Source organism: Mercenaria mercenaria, chromosome 6 (genome assembly GCF_021730395.1).
Source record: "Mercenaria mercenaria strain notata chromosome 6, MADL_Memer_1, whole genome shotgun sequence".
Lineage (NCBI taxonomy): Eukaryota > Metazoa > Mollusca > Bivalvia > Venerida > Veneridae > Mercenaria > Mercenaria mercenaria.
Window position 1 is genome coordinate 14056134 of NC_069366.1, and position 12797 is coordinate 14068930.

Genomic DNA, 12797 nt, shown 5'->3' on the forward strand with positions numbered 1-12797 from the left:
GAAATAAAATTTATATGCAAGTGTGCGTAGACGAAGCTTTACTGTACACCAAATCGGGCCCTCCGTGGCTGAGTGGTTACGGTCGCTGACTTCAAAGCACTAGCCCCATACCAATATAGGTTCGAGCCTCACTCGGGGCGTAAGTAGACCGACTTACAGAAGGTCGGTGGTTCTACCCAGATGTCCGCCCGTGATGGAGTAGTTGGGGTATTCCTTCACCATCAAAGCTGGAAAGTCGCCATACGCCCAAAGTGTCGGTACGACGTTAAACCCAACAAAACAAACGAACAAACAATATTTAGCTAACGCTTTATCACCGGAAAGCCAACTCGATAAGCACTATATGGTTTTTGTTGTTGTTCTTCTTTTTTGCCGGGTGAGTGTTAAAGATGCACCTACACAATTTAAAATAGACAACAAAGATAAGACTGATATTTTGAATAAACAATTTTATTATGTCTTTACTGTCGAAGATAACTTAGAAATGCCCGACATGGGGCCTAGAAGTACCCATCTAGGTCAGACATACATGTTGAGAGAGTAATGGGTTTTTTATGTTATTGAATAAACTTAACCCACATAAAGCATCAGGCCAAGACAGTGTTAATACCCGTACACTTAAGAGGTGTTCTGGTGAACTTGCAGACATATTGTCTATCATCTTTAACCACTACTTGCGCTCAGGTCAAACCCATAATGACTGGTGCAATGCCTCAGTAGCTCCTATTTTTAAGAAGGGCGATAAGTATAAAATAGAGAAAAGTGGAAACTTCACAGGTCGCTCAACACGACAAAAACGAAAATGTTGCAGGCTCGGTTTGATTGAGCCTGTTCATGGAAATGCATGCTACCGTCCACGCCCTCTAGCCCCGGGTTGAGCTGAACTCAACATTTACAAATGCTAAAAGTACAAAAAGCAATTTAGAGACATCCGCAGATGTATTCAAACGGCGGTGAACATGGAACATTCAATGATACACGTGTTGAGGCGTGTAATTCCATGAAGAGCGGCGTTTGGTCCCCAGATAAAGTAAAGGGCTTGCTCCAAACGAGAAAACAATGGGCAGAACTAAACAAACTTGAAGTTAGGAAGGGGATCTGAGGTTATGGCGCCTTCGTATCACAGGAACTGTCAAAAGACAAACTTAAAAAGCAGGCAACATATAACCCGATCAATTACAGACCGGTTTCCCTTACATGTATTTCATGTAAGGTCTTTGAGCACATAACTGTTAGTAACTGAATGAAACACGTTTCCATGTCTAACATTTTGTCAAACTTTCAACATGGTTTCCGTGAGAAAAGGTCTTGTGAGACGCAACTAGTACAATTTGTCCATAACTTGGCCCGTAACCTGGATAATAGTAAAACAAGGAAACATGTCCAAACCGACATATTAGTCATGGATTTTGCCAAGGCCTTTGATAAAGTGCCTCATAAGAGACTCCTGCACAAGCTAAATTGTTATGGTATACGGGATACCACCCTTAAATGGATTAAATCTTGGTTAAACAACAGGTCTCAGGTGGCAGTCCTTGATGGTGCAGAGTCTGACCCAGTCCCAGTAGTATCTGGTGTTCCCCAAGGCTCAGTTCTTGGACTAGTGCCATTTCTCTTGTTTATTAACGACCTACCTGAGGGTATCACATCAACAGTGCTTCTTTTTGCTGACGACTGTGTGTTGTATCGAGATATCCATTCCTACTCAGATTGTCTGACCCTACAAGATGATTTGAATAAATTGCAACAGTGGGAGCAAACTTGGTGAATGAAATTTAATGTGGCCAAATGTGAAGTCATGAGAATTTCTAGACATAAACAGGTTTACCTTATTAAACAAAATTTTTGCTCCATGGTCAAGTCCTTGAGGCGGTTGACTCTGCTAAGTATCTTGGTGTAACTATCACCATTACTTTGGATTGGTCCAAACACATAGCCAATGTGTCTAGCAAGGCCACTAGAACACTGGATTTCATACGTCGTAACCTTTCCTTTGTCCCACAGGGGACAAGAATTTTGGCATACAAAACCATGGTTGGACCCCAAATTGAGTATGCGTCCCCAGCATGGAATCCTTACACCCAACAAAATGTACAGAGGATTGAAAAGGTGCAACGCACTGCGGCAAGATGGGCATGTAGGAGATGGCGTAGGACTAGTCATGTGGGTGACATGTTGACAGAATTAAATCTGGATAGTTTAGAGAGGTCTCAAGTTAAACCTTTTTCTATAAAATACATAATAATCTAGTCTTTATTGATAAGGATAGGTACCTGACTCCGATTATAAATAGGCCACTCAGAACCAGACACAGTCACCCCTTTCAATACCATAGACCTTCTCCACACACAGACTGTTTCAAGTACTCTTTCTTTCCTAGGTTAATACCAGTCTGGAATGGCCTGTCTGAATCAACTGTCTCCATTAGTACAGTGGACTCCTTTAAGAAGGCCATTCTGTCAATGTAAGGTAATATAGCCTTGTACATAGTTTAAACAGGTTGTATCGGCTACCCTTTTAAAAACATGTAATTTGGCTGTCAGAGCGATTTTGGCTTCAAAATTACTTATTTTATTAACTGTATTATATACTGGTACTTATGATTAACCCGGACAGAAAATGAGGTTTTTTACCTGTAACCTTTTTATTTCTGCAAATTGTTTTCAATGGTTGGTATCAAAATAAAGCTTAACATTTGCTAAAAACTTTACCTACTTCAAATTTATATTTAGTAAGCAAACTCACATGAAGTGAGGCCCTAAAAGGGGTATGTAAAATGGGGACTGTACGAACGTTGACTGATAATAAATTCGACCAGTCATTTACAAATTTTTCCTCGCAGTATTATATTGAAACTTTCCAAAAAATGCTGCATCAGTCATTCCGGATCAAATAATGAAAAGTGATCCAATGTCATGCCTTTATGTGTTGACAGTGAGCATGCGTAAAAAAAAAACACCCTCTTTCCCAGTAATTTTGGATAAATATTTTGTTATACAGGTAAATGTAAGCCATTTATTTATTTACCAATTTTGTTTTTGTTTACACCAGTTGGTGTTGCAAGTTATTGCTATTAGATGGCGTTTTCAATTATATAAATAACATATTGCAATCGAATAATTCCAAGGTGGTCGACTTAGTCATCTGTCCGGATTTATCATCAGTACCAATATGGGTAGTTGTTTTATCAACTTTTCTGACTGCTTAAATTGCCACCTGCATGACGTGATGGTCAGTATTGATCGAAATCATTAAAGGAAGAAAGAAAGACAGAAATTTTTTTTTTCCGCGTAAAGAGTTTCTTTCGTATCTTAAGATCACCGTCTATTTTATCATATTTTCATATAATTTATTTTAACAGTATCACATTTTTTACTTTTTTAAAGGAAATGCATAATTCTGAGAAAGCGGGGAAGTTAACTTTTTAATCAATGGTAAAAAAAAAAAATGAAATAAATTTTCCCGGGTACTCTCTTTGCAACTTCCTTTTCCGGTTACTCAGCCACACGATGGTGCAAGGCAAGGTAAATTTCCAAGTATTTTCCAACATATTTTGTTTCTCTCAAAAAGAACTGGTTAAAGACATTAAAAATCTAACAAACGTTATACTGATGAGAAATAAATACATGTATCAGTTGTCTCATTGCTCACTTACTAGGTAAATTTTGCAGATTATTTCACACGTGGGTCGCGAAAATTCATAAAATATTGAACTTCATTTCGATTTCTTTCATATTTTCATAAGAAGAACCAGGGATTTGCTTGGATATTGCTAGATGGCGGTCCAGGGACTCCCACACATGCCAATTTTGGAGTCCTGACTGACTTTGGGTTCCCCAATTATATTTAATTGGTCCTAAATATAAAACCTGACAACAGTGTATCACTTTATAAGTTCATTTTAATAGATATTTTGCATGTTTTATTTTACATGTTATGTACGGTCTTAACATGGAACTGAAATAACGTATAGCGCAAAAATCGCTTCAGCAGTCATGGGTGTAACTGTTTTAAGTTAAGTTCATTATTTTTTCTTTTTCTAGATCAATTACCTACCTCACTGGGTCAGGTCCCATAACTCTGACATGTATTTTGAGCAAATTATGCCCCCTTTTGGACTTAAAAAATTCTGGTTAAAGTTTTACATGCAAGTAACTATCTCCAAAACTAATGCAGATATTGAATTGAAACTTCACATGTGTCTTCGGGGTTATAAAACTAGTTGATAGCACCAAGTCCCATAATTCTGACCTTCATTTTGGTCAAATTATGCCCCCTTTTGGACTTAGAAAATTCTGGTTAAAGTTTTGCGTGCAAGAACATACAGCTATTACTAAAAGGCATATATATTTGAAACTTATTTTTTCTTTTTCTAGATCAATTACTAACCTCACTGGGTCAAGTCCCATAACTCTGGCATGTATTTTGGGCAAATTATGCCCCCTTTTGGACCTAGAAAATTCTGGTTAAAGTTTTACATGCAAGTTTCTATCTCCAAAACTAATACAGATACTGAATTGAAACTTCACATGTGCCTTCGGGGTTATAAAACTAGTTGATAGCAGCAAGTCCCATAACTGATATGCATTTTGGTCAAATTATGTTCACTTTTGAACTTAAAACTCTTTTGATATTTAACCTTTTTGGGTAATATTTTCCTGCTTCTGGGACAATATTTCGAATAGTCGAGCTTGGCTGTCTTACGGACAGCTCTTGTTGAATGAAAGTTAACTTTTTTCTATCCAATACTGGTACTGATGATAAACAGATGATAAAGTCGACCACCTTCGAATTATTTGATTGCAGTCGATTATTTATATAACTGAACGTGCCATCTAATAGCAACCACTTACAACACCAACTGGTGTAAACAAAAACAAAATTGATATAAATATTCTGTATAAATAAATGACTTACATTTATCTGTTCAAAAAATATTTATCCAAAATTACTTTTGGAAGAGGGTGTTTTTTGCGCATGCTCAGGCATAAATTAAAAAATGGTTTGTTTGTAGTGCTCCGACCGACCCATCAAAATAGTCCGACCCAAAAATTTTTTTAGGTAGTCCAGGGCCTAAATTAAAAAATGGTTTGTTTGTAGTGCATCGACCAACCCATCAAAATAGTCTAGACCAAAAAAAAATTTTAAGGTAGTCTAGGGGCAATTTTTTTTGTACCTGTTTCAGGGTTCCCGATGTCGGTCGTCAATGGTGGCAAATGCGACAAAATGTAAATTCTGGCGCTAAAAATCTTCAATTGGCGAATTTCATTGGCGCCTACAAGATAATTGTCGATCTGATCTGATCTTTCTCAAGGACGCAATAACGGATTATCCGATATTTAACACTACACGAAGACAATACACAACGTGTCAATATCGATTTACACCTCGGAGCATAATTTAAAACTTCCCAGAGTCACTAGAGCATTCCTCCACGCAAGAATGATTATCAGTCAGTCTGATTCGCCAAATTTAGCCCCACCTACTTACACGAAAGCAAATGAAACAAAATATTAGCTGCGTGCTTAGTCTAATGTACCACCTTTTTTATGATGCAGAAAACGCCTTATGCCAAAGTTATCGAGACCGAGAAAATGCCGGAAATAATGACACCTCAAAGCACGATCAAAAGATATACATATTCTCCGATCATAATTAGATAAATTTTGCACAAGCGTTGTTAAATAAATCTAAGCGTTCGTAAATTTCAGTCGCGGTCGTATAATTTCAATGGAAGAATTTTTGAGATACAAATGAACTAAAGCAGTTCTTTTGGTTCTTTTACCTGCCCAACTTAAAGCATTGATACAGGGGGGATAGTTTTAAAAAGCTCAACCCCAGAGCTACCAAACAAAGTGTTAATAATACCTGTAGGTGGTATTTTCGCTATACATTAGTAATAATACTATGTATGAATGGAAATAGAAATTTAGTTATATATATATATAATGAAACATAAGCATTTTAAAAAGCTTTTCAGAAGTTATAAAATAATATAAAACAACACTGTTTTTGATAAATGACCTAAATAAATTTTGAAATAAAAAGTTAAAAGAATAAAGAGATAAATATTCATGTTTTAAAAACATCTATTTAGTGAAAATGACCGTTAAAGGGAGATAATTAAAAATGGCAAGCTAAAGGGATAATTTTATAGATTGAGCAATTACTTTTGTTTAGAAAATGTTCTTGAAAATGGTTGAGCATGTTGAGAAGATTAAAAACTATTTTTGATTCAATGTGATATTAGGATAAATATTCATGTTTTAAAAACATCTATTTAGTGAAAATGACCCTTAAAGGGAGATAATTAAAAATGGCAAACTATATAAAGGAGTAATTTTATAGATTGAGCTATTACTTTTGTTTAAAAAATGTTCTTGAAAATGGTTGAGAAGATTAAAAACTATTTTTGATTCAATGTTCTATTAGGATAGACTGGTTCAAGAGCAAATTGCCTGGTTACTGTAAAGAATCAAATGAAAAAGAGATTGAAAAAGAAAATGGTATGTCGCCCATCACAGACTATTGGCTCCAACTTGAGAGCCACTGGCGCAAACTTTTCCTGATTGGCGAATTTGTTGGCGCAAAGTGAAATTGACCCAGAGGAAACCCTGAGTATCTTAAAGAGGTTGTACAATGTGAAACAAGTGTATGAGAAAGTACTTAAACACATCCTTACTGTATCCTAAATATTTCCCAATTTGGAACATTTACGCGTCAAAATTCCCAATATTGGGGGTATAGGCTATGTTCCCAAAACAGGAAGAAAAAACCCTGTGATTAAATACATTTATCCTCCACCACATACATTATTCCAATTAATTTTATTCGATTTAGTTATCTACTGGGTTAAGTCCGAAACAGTCCTGTCAAATAAATTATGTCAGTCGTCTGCAAACCTTGATTTCGCGAATATGACATCACAGCATCCTGGGACTTTAATCACGTGACTTAAACATGCTTATAGATGGTATGCATAAATAAAGGCCAATTGTAACTTTCAGTCATTTTGGTGGACTTTGATTTTTCTGAAAATGCCAAAAACTCAAAGTCAACAAAAATGGCTGAAACTCACAAACACATAGCATTCTTGGGCACACTTCGGGGGGCATTTGTCACTAATAGTGACAGCTCTTGTTTTTAATATGTTTATCCAGGGTATTAGAAAGGATTACACAGTGCATTAATGATGCTTAATGATATAAAAATATTGAAATCTGTCTTAGGCTAGTTCAACTGAGTGAAGCTCAGGGTGAGCTATAGGGATCACTTGTTGTGTGTTGTCATTGATGAGTCCGGACTCTTTGCTTTCTAGCCAAGCGAGTCCTGGGACTCGTACATGGAAATTTGTAAAAAAAAATCACTGCATTGTGCTCACTGTTACAGTGAGACATTGTCCTTTTAAATATGACAGGAAAAAATGTTGGAAAAGAAGCTAAAACAGGAACACGCACACGTTTCACGTTTTGAAAAGTAAAGCACAATTCAAAAACAGGAAGAATTAATATGTCTTGAGTATTTGTGAATCTCCAGTTCCAATCCATGAGGTTAAGAGTTTTCCATTACTTTTGTAACTTCTTTTTATATTTTAAGGATCGCTACGTGGAATCTGGGCGTGTAGCCTACATTGCCTATGGAGACGATAAAGGAAAACTTTGTGTTATTGTTGATATGATTGACCAGAACAGGGTAAGTAGAAGTTGCTCTACTTCAGGACTGGTCCTGATTTCAGACTTTTGACTGCTTGAATTTCATTATATATCTAATCTGTTAAAAAGAGGACATTTTTTGGTTTACTGGGTTTTTATGCCTCACATTTTAAAAGAATCAAAAGGCCTTGTAGTTGTCTTACTATATGTAAGCTCACCTAAGCACAGTGCTTAAGGGTTTTGTACTAAGAGTGAGCTACAGCTGTCTCATACAATTGTCTGCATCTACGAAGTATTCTGTTAGTTTTCATCAAATGAATTTGTGTTAGAAATAAGATCTTAAGATTTTCAGACACTGCTCCAAATTGCATAGTTTAATATGAACCACAGTATTTTGTCAAACCGAGTCTTCAGGTTTATATAAATTTTTGAAAATTACCTGCACAAACTTACTTTTAGTAGGCTTTTAGTTTTGGGCTTGTGCTAGTTTCAAGCACTGCAACATCTATTGTGAAACCATTGAACGGAAGTTCCTGGTACTTGATATAGATAATCCTGCTGGTGAGCTGGAAGACACATTATTTTTATTGGGTACTATGTTTAGAAGTGTACAAGTACATAGATCTGAAAGTGCTATTATACATAAATTTGTTCTATTTCTATCTGTATCTATTTGTATGATATGATTTACATTATGAGACTTCTGCAGTTGGTATAGCTGGCCCGCTTATCTCAATAGGGAGAGCGCAGATCTACGGATTGCAGGGTCGTGAGCTCAGTCCACGGGCACGGCGTATGCTCTCTGTGACAATTTGATAAAAGACTTTGTGTCTGAAATCATTCGTCCTCCACCTCTTGATTCATACATGTGGAGAAGTTGGCACTTACAGAGAACAGGTTTGTATGGTACAGAATCCAGGAACACTAGTTAGGTTAACTGCCATCCATTACATAACTGAAATACTATTGATTCATTAATTGAAAGATGGCATTATACCCAAAACAAACAAAAATCTACAGTTGGTATAACTGGTTTTGAAAAGCTTGCAAAAACTAATGTTTTTAGCAGGGTTTGCAAAAACCTTAAAATCCTTGAATTTGATGCCTGTCCTTAAAAAAGTCTTAGAAGACTTACATGTAGACCCTAAAAACACTAAAAATGTTTTTGAATTTTAGGGGAACACTGATTTCTTTTTTAAACAAAGCATCTATGAAAAATGTTCTGTCAGTAACTTGCTTTGTGAAAAGAAGAAAAAGAAGATAATACCAAGAGTAAGAAAATAAGGGTTTGTGGTCAGGTACGAAGGACAAGACAGTGATGTTAAGTAAAATAGATACTAAATTAATAAAAAAAAGGTACAAAATAATGACCAACTTGGGAATTATTATTTTAATAATGTCATTATTTTCTGGCTACATTCATTTGCAGGTCTTGATTGATGGTCCATGTTCCAATGTTGCCCGTAAACAGATGAACTTGAAGGCACTGCAGTTGACACAATATAGACTGAATGTGCCGGCATCTTGCAGACAGAAGATAATCAGGAAAAATTGGGAAAAGGAAAACATCACAGAGAAGTGGAATAACTCTACGTGGGCCAAGAAGATTGCTTCTAGAGAAAAGGTACTTACTGCTTATTCCTGCACCGAACTTGTCTATCAAAAGTTGGATTTAGTGTTGTACTAATTCACAGATATACTTCTTCAGCTTGAAGTTTATACAAGTATAGTAGTCCACTCGCTGAGCTCATCAGGATGAGCGCAAATTGATGGATTGCAGGGTTGTGAGCTCGGTCCTCTGGTGAGGCATACGTTCTCCATGAAAATTTGATAAAAGACGTGTCTGAAATCATTCGTCTACCACGTCTGATTCATGTAGAGAAGTTGGCAATTACTTGCAGAGAACAGGTTAGCACTAGTACAGAATCCAGGAACACTAGTTAGGTTAACTGCCCGGCGTTGCATAACTGAAATACTGTTGAAAAAGGGCATTAAACCCAAAACAAACAAAAAACAGGATAGTTAAGTGTTTACATACTTCAGATGATGTAATTATCAAATTTTAGGTTTCTCAGTTATTAATGTTAACAAATTTCAGCAGTTTGTATGAAAACCACATCTAATGTAAACAAACTTTTCTCTCTTTTTTTTTTTCCAGAGAGAGACTCTCACAGACTTTGACAGATTCAAGTTAATGAAGGCAAAGCAAGCAGTAAGTAAATTTTAGAAATACTCGCTGATACAAATGCATGTAGAAATGAATTTATTTGCATTTTTGTAGTGTGATTTATCAATTTGTAATTATTATTGTGTAAATTGCCTAATTTTGTTTGTGTCAGTACTGAGTTTGATGTCAGTCTCCATTGTTCTTGTCTGAAATTAGTTTGACAATGGTGTGTTAAAGATTTTGTCAGTTTTTCAAAGATAGCCAAGGCTATGTTTAGAATTCGGGGTCATTTATTCTGATACAAGGGTCTGTTTGTGAGGGTTTTATGTATGTATCTGATTTAAGAGTAGGGGTAATCTGACTAATTGCTTGAAACCACACACATGATGAACCATTGTGTCTTGATAGGAACTGCCGTCATAGTTTGCAGTGCTGATAAACTGATTCTGAAGTGTGGTCAAACAAACAGTTGTTAAGAAATATATATCCTAACCTGTTACAATCATGATCCAGCTTTCTTGTGACAGCTTGCTTAGTTAGGCTCCCACATTTACAGAATTATATAAAATTTTACATGATCTTTATTGAAACGAGATGATACTGGATGGCTTTTTATGCCCCTGAAGGGAGGCATATTAGTTTTCAACTGTCCGTCCGTTCGTTCGTTCGTTCGTTAGTTCCTTCGTTCGTTCGTCACAACGTTAACTTTTTGCATGAAGGCACTTTACTCGCGAACCACTGCACCCAGGACCTTCAAACTACACATACACATGCTGATAGTACTTACTGAGTACACGACCCCTACTGACATTGGGGTCACCAGGTCAAAGGTCAAGGCGCTGCGGGGGCATTTGTCACCATTAGTGACAGCTCTTGTTCCTTTCTATAACGGGTGCTCAAATTCGTAATTGCATTAGTTTCTCAAATTAAACTTGAAAAATATCACAAATTCAAGGTAATTTTTTGTAACATTTTCCCAAGTTCAGTCTATTTGGACAATTTCGCACTGTTTCACAATGGAATCGCATCAAACAGTGCCAAACATAGCATGGTTGTAACCAGTATTGACGTTTTTTTTTCAACATTGTTTATGATAGATGGCTAGAAGAATTGTTTAACCAGATAAAAATCTTGTAAACGTTTAACTTTCAAACACAGGCTCTTGTCAACATTGGAGCCTTATTGCTGAGAAGACGGTGGTGTTTATTGCCTATATTCATTAGTTCTAATTGTTGCTGGTGTCCTTTACAGCTTATTTCTGGCAAGAAACGGTCAGCTTCGGCAACATTATATTTAATGTTGTATCATATTGTTAAATGATATGATGATTTGAGGGTAATGCATTGTGCTCCTCGGGTAGTCTCAAGTCTTTATCTGTTAAATGTCGTTGATGTCTCGACATACTCAATTTTGTAATATATAATAATAAAGACTATTTAACAAGGCAGCATACTTGCAAAAGCAATCTTCCGTATGGGCCTTTGCTGACCGTGTATCAGAAGAAACAACCGTGTTTCAAGAAACTTTCATTTTGTACTGTTGTAACTCGAATAACTAAGGATCATTGCATAAAAAAATGTAACATTGTCAAGTCTGTTTAGAAAGGTATTAATAGAGGTGTTAACATTGAATGGAGGATTCAAAAAGATACTATTGAATAATTAAACCTACCACAAATGATGAACCATGGTGTCTTGATAGGAACTGCCGTCATAGATTATTATGCTGATCTACTTAATCTGATGTGGTTATAATTTGTCTCCAGCATTTAGCCAGCGTTACCATTTCATGTGTCTATTTTCCAATTAACATTCAAACTTTTTACATATGATCTAATTGGGTTATGTTTATATTTACCTTCCAGTTTTGACAATATTTTCAAAAAGCGATTTTAGAGAAAATGCTCCAAAAGATGTCCATTTTCATTTCAAAAACTTTTTCATTTTAATGCAGTTAACCACTTTTTCACTGAGTAATCTATGAATTGACATCAGATATTGTTTGACGATCAACCGGTTTCTTTAAATACTCTGAGAAACACTAAAACCTGATCAGTTCTTTTTTGTATTGTCGCACATAAGCTGTAGTTACTTGCACCAATGATGAACCCTTGTGTCTTGATAGGAACTGCCGTCATAGTTTGCAGTGCTGATATACATATTCTGAAGTGCAAGATACAGTATTTGTACTTTCAAGTGGTGAAATATTGCTGGTAAATCTTCAATATTGTGTGAGGCACAGATGTAATATGGATTCACCAAACTAACACTATTTCAACTTTTTGGACCAAAATTGCAAGTGCATTAATGATGCAACTTGATTGTTCAGAAGTTAATGTTCTTGTAAGAAATAATATTATCAATGTTTCTTGATCAAGTTAACATTATGCAATCTCTCATTTCAGAGAAACCGCCTTATTAATGTGGAGTTTGGCAAGCTGAGGAAAGCAATGAAGAAGTCTGGTGGCAAAAAGAAATAAACTGTATTTTTCCTGAAAATAAATATGTCGTCTAAAGGCATTTGTGTTGCACTTTTTAGCTCGACTATTCGAAGAGTAAGTAGAGCTATCCTACTCATCATGGCATCGGCGTCTGCGTCACACCTTGGTTTTAGTTTTTCGTACCAGTCCACATTTTGACAAAGTCTTTTGAGATAAAGCTTTGAAACTTTCAACACTTGTTTACCATCACCATGACCAGTTATAGGCAAGAGCACATAACTCCATCAAGGATTTTGGCTGAATTATGGCCCCTTTTGACTTAGAAATCATGGTTTAGTTTTTCGTACCAGTTCATATTTTGACAAAGTCTTTTGTGATAAAGCTTTGAAACTTTCAACACTTGTTTACCATAACCATGTCCAGTTATAGGCAAGAGTACATAACTCCATCAAGGATTTTGGCTGAATTATGGCCCCTTTTGACTTAAAAATCTTGGTTAAGTTTTTCATACCAGTTCATATTTTGACAAAGTCTTTTT

At 36.0% G+C, this 12797-nt stretch overlaps 1 protein-coding gene across 1 annotated transcript; it reads left to right on the top strand.

Annotated features, from left to right (window-relative positions):
* The first annotated feature begins 3381 nt into the window (after positions 1-3381).
* On the top strand, positions 3382-12338 carry LOC123549608 (60S ribosomal protein L14-like). The gene is made up of 5 exons (XM_045337828.2): positions 3382-3524; positions 7597-7692; positions 9082-9276; positions 9811-9864; positions 12224-12338. The coding sequence occupies exons 1-5, from the start codon at positions 3432-3434 to the stop codon at positions 12296-12298; spliced, it is 513 nt and encodes a 170-aa protein (XP_045193763.2). The 5' UTR covers positions 3382-3431; the 3' UTR covers positions 12299-12338.
* Positions 12339-12797: the final 459 nt, after the last annotated feature.

Excerpts from the sequence above, each read along its gene's own strand:
- LOC123549608 (XM_045337828.2), top strand. The coding sequence starts at position 3,432 with ATGGTAAAAAAAAAAAATGAAATAAATTTTCCCGGGTACTCTCTTTGC. Across the intron at positions 3,525-7,596 it reads ACACGATGGTGCAAGGCAAG|GATCGCTACGTGGAATCTGG; the intron begins GTAAATTTCCAA and ends TTATATTTTAAG. Across the intron at positions 9,277-9,810 it reads AGATTGCTTCTAGAGAAAAG|AGAGAGACTCTCACAGACTT; the intron begins GTACTTACTGCT and ends TTTTTTTTCCAG.